At 32.9% G+C, this 14,362-nt stretch overlaps 1 protein-coding gene across 6 annotated transcripts in view; it reads left to right on the top strand.

The window, feature by feature from the left end:
• The window catches only part of Vrk2 (VRK serine/threonine kinase 2), a 195,560-nt gene that overhangs the window by 29,163 nt on the left and 152,035 nt on the right, over positions 1-14,362 (top strand). For all 6 annotated transcript variants that reach the window (XM_078029150.1, XM_013357222.4, XM_078029149.1 and 3 more), the window contains exons 3-7: positions 2,141-2,190; positions 2,895-2,964; positions 4,301-4,388; positions 7,600-7,705; positions 9,186-9,278. In XM_078029150.1, the coding sequence (XP_077885276.1) occupies positions 2,141-2,190; positions 2,895-2,964; positions 4,301-4,388; positions 7,600-7,705; positions 9,186-9,278 (407 nt within the window). The remainder of the gene's footprint in view (positions 1-2,140; positions 2,191-2,894; positions 2,965-4,300; positions 4,389-7,599; positions 7,706-9,185; positions 9,279-14,362) is intronic.

Here is a 14,362-nt window from a genome sequence, read left to right as displayed (position 1 = left end):
ATGACCTTGGACTGGTCTGATATCTTTTGCAGTGGTGACATGATAAGTTATTTATCTAGCTGAAATCCCCATTTTCCTTTCATACTTTTCTGTTGGACGTCAAGATTTATTTGCTGCTGTGGTCACTTGCTTTTAGAAAAAAGGCTGGAGGTTTCTACCACCCTCCTCAAGAAGCAGAGGCATTTGTCTGGAGTGGATACTGTTCTAAGTGGACAAGAGCTGGGGAAGGGCCATTTCTTCTAGGCTTGGGCACCACACCAGTAGAAAAATTCATCACGGAATGGGACAAAAAAGTTTTCTCAGCCCTTTTCCATAAAGCATCAGGCCTCCTCCCCTCCATTTGCTTTCTTCAGTTTTCTTTTTACATCTGTATAATCCCCTCTTTCAGCTGTTCCCTTAGAACTACTGAACAGGTGAAAATGAAATACCATTACATAAATGAAGATGAGAGGGAATCTTAACTGGTATAAATAAGTTTAGTTTCTTTTTACTATAAAGAAGCTTAGGCTTACAGTTTATATTTAATATCATCTATTACAGTATTGATAACATCAAAACCTTTGGAGGATGGGTAAGAAAACTGAGCATGAGTTCATTGGATTATAATGTACAATTTATATTTTATAAAAATTGTTATTTTTTTTGTTTAACATGAGCATTACTAGTTGACAAAATTGTTGATAAATTTAGAAGGAAAAGAAAGAAAAATATTAGTAGAGAACACAGAATTTTAATAAATATACTGAAACTATAGCTACAGAATGTTATCTAAGTACTGAGTTTCAATACTTTGTGAGTGTTCAAGCAATGACAGCTATGTTATAACTGCTGTGTGGTCAACACCAACTATATAGTCTCATCAGTTATCAGAGGTATTCATGCATCAGAAGTGTTAAAGTGTGCAAAAATGTGTGACTAAAAATAGACTTACCCAGGTATTATCATTATGTGTTTTTGATAAATTTCTATTTCAATTTTTAACCTTTAATTTTCTGTTTACTAAGTTGTCTAGGTATACTTTTTTCTCTACTGGTTTTGAAGTTTTGACCTTTATTTCTGTTATTTTAATGGTTACCCTTCAAAATTCAGTGTACTTGCTGGCATTAACCATGAATCTAATCAGTATCTCTGCTTTTCTGAATAATAAAAGGATATTATGGGACTTTGATACCTTTGTTCCTACATTGTACATTGTTTTTGTCAATGTACTTTTTTTCTTTCTCTTTCTTTAGAACATTATCCTAACTAACACTTGATGTGGTGCCTCGCATATTTTGGCTTCCCAGTAAATATTAGCTCATTGATGTGTGAAGGGATAAACGGATGAAGGGTGGATAAAAGAATGGAAGACAAAATGACTTCTACAATACAAATAAATATACATATAAAATTAAAGAGATTTGAAAGCATAATGACTTTTAATCATGTAGATAATATAGAGGAAAGGATTGATATATTTGAACACTATAGATTTTTCAAAAATAGAAAATACTTTCTGAAATTACAAATGGAAAAGAATAAAATGAAGACAAATTGAAATAGAAACAAACTTATATTAGATGATACATATTCTTAAATGTGGTAATGCATTGATTGCTGAGTCAGAAGCTGATTTTAAAAGACTTTATTCTTATTTTAATCTGATCTGTTCTAGGATTTTGTCAGGTTGAAATTTTTTCAAATATCTATTTAAAATGAATCAATTCATTTCTGAATTATCATCGTTTCTCATTTAGTGAAATTGAACCAATCAATGGATTTCACTAGATATCATCTATTGAGTTTAATGCTATACATCTAGAAAACATTTCCCCCTACATTTTAGATCTATGTGACTAATGTCATCTTTTTTCCCCATGCTTTAGTATTGTGAATATTAAGAAGTGTGGGTTCTGGTGTCAAGACAGATTTAAATTCCAGTCTCCAATCTGCTCCTCCTTAGTGAGAAAGTTGTTCAACTTCTCAAACCTTCGTAGCACCCTGTGTAAGGCAAAGGTGATACCTAGCACTACCATAGGAGGTTGTTGGGAGGATACAATAAACTAGTATATGTAAGTCCATAGCACAGTCTATGGGCTATGTTAGATATTCCGTCACTGGCAGCAACAATCATTCATTCATTTATTTATTTTTTCTGCAGCTTTCCCCACAAACAAACCAGACAGAGATGCAAAACATGTTATAAAAGTGGTAAGTATTGCTCTTAAATTTGTGTTTTACACATATTTGACATTTTTCCTCTTTGCTTTATTTTTGTAAAAGTTTCTCATCTTAATTTTTCTTACAATTTACATATCAATAACCTAATGTTATATTTTCACATTATTAACATGCTACTACTGGAGAACCATTGTTATGGAATACCATCCATCATCCTGATGTCTTCTCCAGCAATCTGTCCTCCCTCTTTTTTCCTCTCCTCTGGACATAAGGTCCTTAAAGGCAGGCATAAAGTTTCATTTCTGTATGTGTGCCCCATGCCTACTACAATGAATATAGCCCAGTAGACATTTGGTAAAGGTGTCATGTATGAGTGAACCACCAGGGTAGTTTCCAGCTGTCCGCACTGATGTACGTGTAGTTACTCAGTGTGTATGTTATATTTATGTATGCAGCTCTCAGTGCTTTTAGTAAGTGCTTTCCATAAGGCTACTTTCATGTGTAAGACTATATTGGGATAGAAGTACAATATGTTGTTTAAAAATGAGATTCTTCAAGTTTATTTAGTGTTTTCTGAGATTTTTAGTGGAAATCTGGTGCCTGAGTTTTATAAAAAATCATTCAGGTACTATAATGTATTACATATGTGTACTTACATTTTCACAATTGAAATATCAATTCTATCTCTAGGATAAATTTTTCCTAGTAAAATTAATGTTTCTTTTCTTTCATAGGAATATCAAGAAAATGGCCCGTTATTTTCAGAACTTAAATTTTATCAGAGAGCTGCAAAAAAAGACTGTAGTAAGTAAAATTAGCCAAGCAAGCTACTTCCATATATGTACTTGCTAAAGTGAGTGTTAATATTTTGGTCTTTTTCTGGCCTTCTGGAAAATTCTTTTCTGTAAGAAATTTTATTGTAAAGTGATACAGTTAACTGTTAAAACATATAAAAGCAAGACAGATGGTATACAAATCTTGATATGGCATACATAATGGGTTATATATTTTAAGTCTAAATTGTTTCTACTACTTAACATAAAATGTTGAGTTGTTGATCAAAGCTACCAAGAGTTCTCTAAGTATAAAAGATAGTAAAATGAAATTATTTTTTTATGAAGAACAATTTGGATAGGAAGGATATATAGAAAAAGACATTAAAATAGGCAGTAGACATATATACAAAAGGATTGGTTGTAAAATGGATTAGAATAGGTGTCTAGAAATGATTAAATGTTAAGAAAATATTTGAAACTTCAATGTTGGGAAATTAATTGGAGTTGTATATCATATGCCAGTTAAAGAATTTCAATATAAAATGAGAATGAGCAGAGAAGAAGGATAAAGCATTTTTAAAACAATATATATCATAGTTAGGCTAAGTAAAACATTAAGGAATTTGATAGGGATAATCACTTGTATGGCTAAAGTTCTTTACCTTATGCTTAAGTAAAGGAATGATAGGTCTGGCCTAAATAATTAACTTTGTTTTCCTTAAAAAGCCTGTTAAACATTAAGATTGTAGTCCTTACTAACTGCTTAAACTCTGTCAGAGTGACAAATAGAATCCATTAAACTTGATTGTTTATCGGTAGAGCTGTCTTAAACATGAAACACATATGGTAGAAAAGTGAAAACATGATTAAGCCACCTGATTCTTTAAATCAATTTGATTTGTTTTGTAAACTAAGTTTAATAGAAAATTTTCTATATTATAGTTTCAGAATAAGATGATTTTTCTGTCCAATTCTTATTGCTTGCAATATCATGGTTTTAGATTTTAAAGTACAAGCAATAAGGAGGAAAAAAAAAAGCCATGTCAGTACTGAGCCTTTGGAAGTTAACAGGTGTAATGTTTAGAAATTTAGTACATAAGAAAATGATTTTTTCATAAATAGAAATGTTTGTGAATATAATACCAATGTATTTTGAAGACTCTAACTTCTTACTATTGATTTCATGTCTACATTTTTTTGTATTACACTGATAACATTTTGAACTCATTAGACAGGTATATTTATTTTAAAATTTTTATTTTAAAATAAAAATATTATTTTTGTTAGCTCTGTGAGTCTTAGCATGTACACAAAGGTTGAAAATATAATGTGAATAATTTTTCTTGTTTAATTTGTCTTTGCAGTCAAAAAGTGGATAGAACTCAAACAGCTTGATTATTTAGGAATTCCTTTGTTTTATGGAACTGGTCTGACTGAATTCCAGGGGAGAAGGTAAAAGGAAGTTAAAATATTATTATAATCCTTTATACAAGTCCAGAGTACTACTTATTCTAATTAGGATCCTAGTCTTGTGATTGTATATGATATGGAGATTCACTGTTGTACATTTATATACGTATATAGGAAAGTTAAGTCAGATTGATTCTACTGTCTTTCCTATTTCTGTCACTCCTCCCTTCCCTTCATTCCCTTTGTCTAATGTACTACTGTTCTTCTTCTCCTCCCTACCTTGTTGTGTGTTAGCATCCACATATCAAAGAGAACATTTGACCTTTGGATTTGGGGGATTGGCTTATTTCACTTGTCTCTAGATCCATCTATTTACTAGTAAAAGTCATAACGTCATTCTTTTTTATGACTGAGTAATATTCCATTTGTGTGTGTGTGTGTATATGTATATATGTATATATATATATATATATATATACATATATATATATATATATACCACACTTTATTTGCAGGGAAATGGATGGCATTAGAGCAGATTATGCTAAGTGAAGCTAGCCAAGCCCTAAAAAACAAATGCCAAATGTCTTCTTTGATATAAAGAGAGCAACTAAGAACAGAACAGGAAGGAAGAGCATGAGGAAAAGACTAACAGTAAACAAAGACGAATGGGGGGAGAGAGAAGGGAAAGCATATGGAAATGGTAGGAGACCTTCAGTGATACACAAAATTATAAGAGGTTATGAGGGGCAAGGGGGAGGGAATAAAAAGGGAGAGAATTGAACAAGAGCAGAGGAGGTAGAGAGGGAAGATGGGAGGGGAGGGGAGGGGAGGGGGGATAGTAGGGGATAGGAAAGGTAGCAGAATACAACAGTCACTAATATGCCATTATGTAAAAATGTGAGTATGTAACAGATGTGATTCTGCAATCTGTATTTGGGGTAAAAATGGGAGTTCAAAACCCAATTGAGTCAAATGTATGAAAGATGATATATCATGAGCTCTGTAATGTTTTGAACAATCAATAAAAAAAAAATAAAACCACACTTTATTTATCCATTCATCTGTTGAAGGGCACCTAGGTTGGTTCCATAGTTTAAGCTATTGTGAATTGAGCTGCTATAAACATTTATGTGGCTGGGTCACTGTAGTATGTTGATTTTTAAGTTCTTCAGGTACAAACTGAGGAGTGGGATAACTGGATCAAATGTTGGTTCCATTCCAGGTTTTCAGAGGAATCTCCCTACTGCTTTCCACAGTGGTTGTAAGAATTCACAGTCCCACCAGCAATGTGTGAATATACCTTTTCCCCCCACATCCTCACCAATCTTTATTGTTACTTGTATTCTTGACAATTGCCATTCTGATTGGAGTGAGATGAAATCTCAGTGTGGTTTTAATTTGCATTTCTCTAATTGCTAGAGATGTGGAATATTTTTTCATATATTTGTTGATCAGTTTGTTTCTTCTGTGAAGTGCCTATTCAGTTCTTTTGTCCATTTATTAATTGGGTTATTAAATAACTATTCTTTGTGGTATTTACTAGTTATCTGTTGCTGTGTAGCAAAACATAGTTTCTTATAGTAATAAACTTATAATATATTTGTTTCTGTGGGTCAGGAATCTGCAAGTGACTTATCTGAAGGAACTCTCAGGGACTCGCTTGAGAATATAATATGGTCAGCTCTCCGCCAGGCTTCAGTTATATCAAGCATGGATTGAGGAAGTGTCTGCTTCCAAGGTCACTCAAATGCCTTTGGCAGATCCAAGAAGACCTGCTCTTAACTTTAGTCGTGTGATGGTTTGCAGGCCTTGCTTCCTGACCTTGTAGATTTCTGCATAAGCTATGTGGGTGTTAAAAAGAAATGGCAGTTGGTTTCCCCTAGAGCAAGTGATTAAAAGGGAAAGAGACCATATGCAAGAGAGTGCATCTACACAGAAATTATGGTCTTTCTAGAATCTAACCCTAGAAATGATAGCCTGTTACAGCAGCTGTATTGCCTTTGCTTAAAACAAGTCACCTAGGTTCAAATGATATGAGAGGAGATTCAGTCTCCATCTCTTTAAGAGAGTATAACAAAGAATTTCTAGAAAAATCTTTAAAGACACCCAATATGAAAGTCATCATATATAAATAATTCATTAATAGAAAAAAAGTAAAGCAATGTCATTTGTTATATATTCATTTCATGCCCAGAATTTCATATATCTCATTTTGTCCTTTGAATAGCCTTTTTAAATAGGTGATATTATTTTTATTTCACAGATGAGAAAATAGGAACAGATGTCAGCACTTTGTTCAGATTATCTTTAAACACTATAAATAAAAACAAAATGAGGGATTGAGGTTGTGGCTCAGTGGTAGAGAGCTGCCTATCATGTGTGAGGCACTGGGTTCAATTCTCAGCACCACATATAAATTAATAAGTAAATAAGGTCCATCAACAACTAAAAATATTTTTTAAAATATGAGAAACAAATGATCATGAAACTAAGTGAAAGACTGCCAATAGGGGACTGAATGGCTTAGTGAAGCATGATACATTCATATTGTGCAATATGCATCCTATTAAAGATGTCAGAGCTATACCAGTTGACTTGGAAGTATGTATATGAGATACTATTTAAATAATTAGTGTAGAGAAAGTTCATGTGATAAGATCACATTTTTATAAAACACAAATTCAAATGTTCTTCGTGTATGTGTGTGTATGCATAGATAGGTGCAGAATGGGGCTAATGTGGGTATGTACGCAAAAGGAAGATAAGGGGTGGAATGTGCTGAACAAAAAAGAACTCATACAACTGCACTTTAAAAAAAGACATGTTTATGAATGTATGGGGAAGCAAATATGATTTTTATAAGGTCAGCAAACAAATATAGATAACATTTTATGTATGCACCCATAATTTGTTCAGGGCTATATGGCAAGAAGTTGATGGAATTAAAATGAATTAAACTTAGGACTATCTAATTTAAAAAGACCATTCCCTTTTCATTATCTAAAGGAATATGAATGATTCAGTACAGCATTCTCTTTGACTACAAAACTAACAGCAAAGAAAGTACTGAGAAGTATCTTTTTGCAAAAGACCAACAGGATTGTTAATGTGCATTTATTCTCTAAGGTGCAGATTGCATCATTTTTGGTTCTTAGGTTGGAGGCATTTTTCCTTGTTTCACATTTATTAATAGACAGCTTCAAGCATTATAATCTCGTGGAGATCTCTTTCTGATGTCTCTTTCTTATAGTTACAGATTTATGGTAATGGAAAGACTAGGAATAGATTTACAGAAGATCTCAGACCAGAAGGGTACTTTTAAAAAGTCAACTGTCCTGCACCTGGGTATCAGAATGGTAAGAAAGAATGACTTATTTCACATGTTCCATTTTTGTATTATTTACTTGTTACAAATACAAATCTTTGCCCTTTGTGGAATTATCAGAAAATGAAGGATTATTGCCCTAGAAATGTCAATTATTGAGAGTAGAGGCTATTTTGGTGAAATTGATAACAATGGGCTCTGTAAATGACAGAATGTGTGCTGTTTGGTCCTGCAAACACAATTAGGTGTTGGTGCTATAGTGTTTTTCTCCTTGTAGTTTTGTTTTACATATCAGTACAAGTTTACATTACTTTAAGAATAACCTCTCATTTGTCAGTTGTATTTATAACAATGCAAACTATGGCCAAATATATTATTTTGCATCCTAAATATGATGATATGGGAGGGTGCATTAAAGTTATTAAAGTTTTTAGTATGAGTTGGGGATGGTGGCAATAATAAGTTGTGGTGATGGATTTTATATATATATGTATATATATATATATATATATATATACACACACACACACACACACATACATACACACACACACACACACACTTATATATATATATATTTTTTTTTTTTTGCTAAATAAGAAGCAATGAAATCTTTGTAGCACACATGCATACCCTTGTTTATACCATATATTTGTTTTATCTTGTTTGTATTTAGCTTGTTCAAGTCTCATTCTGTTTTTTTCATTCATTTATTTGTTTGTTTATACTGAAGATTAAACAGGAGTACTCTACCAATGAGCTGTACCCAAGCCCTTAAGTATTATTTTGAGACAGGGTTTTACCAAGTTGCCCAGACTGGTGTCAAACTTGTGATCATCCTGCTTCAGCCTCCCAAATAGATGGGATTACAGGTGCGCACCAGTATACTAACCCTTTTTTTCCATTTTACATAGAATGAAATTACTCATGCCAAAATTGGATGTAACAGATAGAACTCACGAATTTCCTGCTAAACCAGTAAATGTTTATCGAGCATTAGGTTCTGTAACATGGAAGGGCAAAGGGCTTTAAAGATGAAGCTCGGAAATTTTCTATTAGTACATAGAGGATGAATACTTATGTGCATGATATTTTGTTTTGACTTCCCCAAGGTTTACTTATATAATTACTGCTTGGTTGAGAAATTACTGAGTGGTCTTCATCATTATTTCACTGTAGATCTCTGATTTTATGCTGTTTTTCCTATTAGTGCAGTGCCGTTTAGCCATTGGGCTCACTAGAGCAAAACCATTGCTGAATTCTGTTTTGTTTTGTTTTGTTTTTTCATCAGAGGTTCAGTTAAAACATTTGCTACTTGAGGATCATGTTGTTGAATTTTTTTACCGAATGAGCAATCAGAAATTATGATATTTTAGGATAATTAACCAATAATTTTGAAGTATATCACTTTGTCATCATTAATATAAAATGTTAATCTGTATTTAAAATGTCCAGGTTGATCAGGAGTTCTAAATAACTGTATGACCTTATGTTATCTGTTTCTTTCACAGCTGGATGTACTGGAATATATACATGAAAATGAATATGTTCATGGTGATATAAAAGCAGCCAATCTACTTTTGGGTTATAAAAATCCACATCAGGTAAATAAAGTGTTAAGCCTTTGCTTTTAGTAAGTATACTGTATTGAAACTATAAAAACAAACTCAACCCACTAGAGTTTAGAAATGAAGGCCTAAAATGATGAATGTTTTAATCTATCTTACCTTGCTTATCTAATTTAATCCTTGCACCAAACTAATGAGTAATTAGGATAAGGAAACTGAGAGTCAGAGGGGTTAAATCATTTATTAATGGGCACATAGTTAAGAAGTGGCCAAGCAGAAATCTGAATTTCTAAATAAATATAAACAAAGGACTATCAAATTACAGTGAGAACTGGGTACAGTGGCATATACCTGTAATCCCAGCTACTCAAGAGGCTCTAATAGGAAAATCTCAAGTTCAAGGCCAACCTTAGCAATTTAATGAGACCCTATCTTCAAAAGGGCTGGAAATGTAGCTCAATGGTAGAGTACTTATGTAGTATGCACAAGGCTCTGAGTTCAATCCATAGTACTGTTGGGGAAACTTTTACCCAGTAAAAGGTTTTCTTCTCTTATTGTATAATCAGTTAAGTTTTAAATAGAGGCTGGGTGTGATGGCGCATACCTGTAATTCCAGAAGCTGAGACAGGAGGATCACCGGATCAAAGCCAGCCTCAGCAATGTTGAGGCGCTAAGCAACTCAGTGAGACCCTGTCTCTAAATAAAATACAAAATAGGGCTGGAGATGTGGCTCGGTGGTTGAGTGCCCCTGAGTTCAATCCCTGGTACTCCCCCACCTACAAAAAAGAAAAAGGAAAAGTTTTAAATAGAGAAGGTTTTCTGTTAGAGCTTTCATTTATAATGGAACTGTGCTATGTTTCTCCAATATGGTCACCATTAAGAACTGTGGCTGTTAAGTTCTTGAAATGTGGCTAGTACAATACCATCTGCTGGCAAGTGTGTGGAGCAAAAGACACTCTCTTTTATTTCCAATGATTATTTCCCATGATAATGCAAAATGGTGTAGCCTCTGCATTTTTACTGTTTGTTAGGAAATGAAAACTCCAACCATGCCATCTAGTAATTATGCTTCTCTATATTTACTTAAAGGAATTGAAAACATTTGTCCACACAAAAAGCCCGCACACAGATGCTTATAATAGTTTTATTCATACTTGTTGATACTTGGAAGCATCCAAGTATCCAGAGGACTGGATACACCCAGACAATGGAACATTATTTAGTGCTAAAAAGACACTATCAAGGTTTGAAAATTTAAGTGCACATTAATACATAAAAAACAGTAAGTCTGAAATGGCTGTATACTGAATAGTTAAATTATTTGATGTTCTGAAAAAAGGTATAACTATGAAGACAGTAAAGGATCAGTGGTTGTAGTGAGTGAAGGATAAACAAGCAAAAGAAGAGTTTTTAGCGCAGTGAAACTCTACTGTAGACCACAGTGGTAGATACATGTCAGTATTTCTTTATGAAGGCCCATAGAGTGTAAGCCAAGAGTGAACCTGTGTATACTGTGGACTTGAGGTGATAAAGATATGTTAGTGTGTATATCCATTGTAACAAACACACCATTCTGGTGAGGGATATTGATGGTGGGAAGGCTCTGTCTACAATCTAGAGGTATGTGGGAACTCACTGTACTTTCCACTCAGTTTTACTTTAATTGCTCAAAATTTACATAAATTGAATCAAGAACAATGTGGCCTATTTGACTAAACTAAAATTTGAATTTAACTTAATTTTAAATGATTTACATGGTTACATCTAATTAATATTCATTGTATCAGCTCAGGTTTAAAGAGTTAAGTATTATGTCTGTAAAAATTTAGAGGAAAAAATCCATATTTAATTGACCTTTGCATGTGTAAAGAAACTTCTAAATAAAAATGCAAAAAAAGAAGGTCTCAACAGAAGATATTGATAGTTTGAAATCTGATGATGTCTATATGTTGGAGAAAAAGTAAATAAGAAACTTGGAAATATACATATGACAAATATTGAGAATATCTAGCACACACTAAAAAAGTTCAGAGGTGGATGCAATGGCACATGCCTGTAATCCCAGCAACTTGGGAGGCTGAGGCTGGAGGATCAAGAGTTCAAAGCTAGCCTCAGCAAAAGAGAGGCACTAAGCAACTCAGTGAGACCCTGTCTATAAATAAAATGCAGAATAGACCTGGAGATGTGGCTCAGTGATCAAGTGTCCTAGAGTTCAATCCCCAGTACCCTTCCCAAAACAAGTTAATAAGAAGGATACCAAATAGTTACATAAAGCAATGATCAAAAGGAATGAACAGATAGAACACAGTGAAAAAAAGTCATCTTTACTATAAGTAAAAGATAAGAGACCTGAGCAGTAAGGCAACATTTTTAAAGGTTTTACATGGGAGAAGTCTGAAATAATAATATTCTGATAACATTGAGACTTGGGAGGGTGCAGGCACTTGTAGAATGCTAGGGGAGAATGTAAATTTAATGGTAATAGATGAATAAATTAAGTTAATGGAAGGACAGTTTGGCAATCTATATTAGAAGCCTTTAAAAAGTCAGCATACTTTTTAAAGGTTAGGTTTATAGAGTTATAATTTACAAACAGTAAAATTCACTCTTTAAAATGTACAGTTTGATATGTTTTAACACATACATACCATGTAACCACCACCACCACCATCAAGTTAACAGAACATTTTTTTTTTTCATTCCCAAAAGTTTTTTCATTTCCTTTTGCTGTCAGTCCCCTTCTCTTGGCCCCACCCCAGCAATGATTTCTACACTTGTATTTTTATATTTCCAGGAAGGTTACATAAATGGAATTGTAAAGTATATACTCTCTTATGTTTCTCTTCTTTCACTTAACATAATGCTTTGGAAATTTATCCTTAGAGTTCATTCCTTTTAATTGCTGGCTAGTATTTGATTAGAAATTACAATTTCTTTATCTGTGGACATGTGGGTTGTGTTTTTGATGAAATGATGTGTTTTTGATGAAATGACTATACACTCAGCATCCATGTATAGGTTTTTGTGCAGACGCGTGTAAATTTCTTTTGGGTAAATAACTGGAATTTCTGGGTCCTGTAATGTTTGTTTAACTTAGAAACTGCTACAGTATTTTCTGGAGCCATTGTGCTATTTTATAATTCCCATCAAGCAGTGTGCGATAATTCCATTTGCTCCACTTTTTTCTTTTTGTTAATTTTCTAAATTTTAGCCATTATAGTGAGTATTAGTCATATATAGTAGTTTAAATTTGCATCAGTCATCTCTAGTGACTAATGATACTGAGAAAATTTCATGTGCTTATTTGCCATTCATATATTTTCTTTGGTGACTACGTCCATTTTAAATTGGTTTCTCTTCTTAGTTGTAGATATTTATATTGTATAGTTTATCAGATATTTGTTTTGCAGATATTTTATGCATCTATCTTTTCATTATCAATGTCTCTCAAAAAGCAGATTTTTTTTGATGAAATCTGGTTTATGATTTCTTTTGTGATTTGTGCTTATTATGTCCTAAGCCATTATCATAAATATTTTCTCATACATTTTCTTGAAGAACTTTTCTAGAATTTTTGCATTAGGCTCCAGATACATTTCAATTTAACTTTCATATCTGGTGTAAAGTAAGGGTTAAAGTTTGTTCTTTTTTCTACTTGCATATATATTTCAAGACTATGCAGCTACATTAATCAAGAGAGTGCAACTCCAGATATATGGCACTGGAACAGAGAAAATTCAGAAATAGACCCATATGTATATGGTCAAGTTATTTCGATCAAAATCCTACAGCAATTCACTGGGGAAAAGATACTCACTTCAACATATGATAGTGGAACAACTGGACATATGTATGCAAGGAGAAAGGGCCAAGCATGGTGGCGCACACCTGTAATCCCAGCGGCTTGGGAGACTGAGGCAGGGGGATGGTTCAGAGACAGCCTCCCCAATAGTGAAGCACTAAGCAGCAACTCAGTGAGGCCCTGTATCTAAATGAAATACAAAATAGGATTGGGGACGTGGCTCAGTGGTTGAGTGCCCCTGAGTTCAATCCTCAGCACCCACCCCCCCCCAAAAAGAAATTAAGTAGTATGAATCTTCCAACTTCATTTTTTTGTTTTCTTCAAAATTGTTTTGACTATGCTGCTTTGGAATTTTCCCATATATAATGTCTATAATTCTTTAGCATTCCCAATTTTTGTTACAATTATTTCTAAATATTATATTTTTGTGGGTATTGCCATTGTGCTTTTACTATATTGTAATGTTTTCTGATTTTTGTTTGTGTATATGAAGCTTTGATTTTTGCACATTAATTTAATATTCTGTCAGTTTACTGCATTCTTTTGTTAGTAGTAATTTAGTAATTATTTACTAGTTTTGTTAGGAAACTATCATCATATGCAAATAGAGATAATTTTCCTTTCTAATTTTTATATTTCTAATTGACTTTTCTTATCTAATTGCTATGTAATAATCTATAGTACTGTACTAAATAGTAGTGAAGTGAATGATCTTTGTTGTCTCTACCTTATATTAGTGCAAATGCATGGAGTGTTATCCTATTAAGTGTGATGCTGGCTTTAGGATTAAGGTTTGTCTACTTGTGTGTGAATATATATCTGAGTATGTTATATAAGAGTATGTGTTTGTGTGTTCATAAAATTAAGGATATAATCATCATTTCCTATATTCTTTATTATAGTTTAGTTTTATGGAATGGATATTGAGTTTTTAAAAAGGCTTGTGTAGCATCTATAGAAACAACAATCTCTTCCTGTCAGATATATTAATATGGTGTAGTATATTAACATTTAACCCACTTCTAATATTGAACTCATGTTATAGGAATAAATCTCAAGTTGTTGTATCATAGTATTTACTTAATATGGCACCTGAAGTATGTTTGCTAATACTTTATGTTTAACATTCTTTTCATAAGTGATATTGGACTATAATTTTCAGTTTTTTATTATTTCAGATTTTGTATCACATTGAACTTTTTTATAAAGAAGATTTGGAGATTTTGCTTCATTTTCTATGTTCTAGAACTGTTTGTCAGATTGGACCATCTTGGTCTTTGAATGTGAAACCATCTGATTATGTTGCTTTTCTGTGAGG

This window comes from Ictidomys tridecemlineatus, chromosome 12 (genome assembly GCF_052094955.1).
Source record: "Ictidomys tridecemlineatus isolate mIctTri1 chromosome 12, mIctTri1.hap1, whole genome shotgun sequence".
In the NCBI taxonomy this organism is placed as follows: Eukaryota; Metazoa; Chordata; class Mammalia; order Rodentia; family Sciuridae; genus Ictidomys; species Ictidomys tridecemlineatus.
This window is presented reverse-complemented; position numbering and strand designations above follow the sequence as displayed.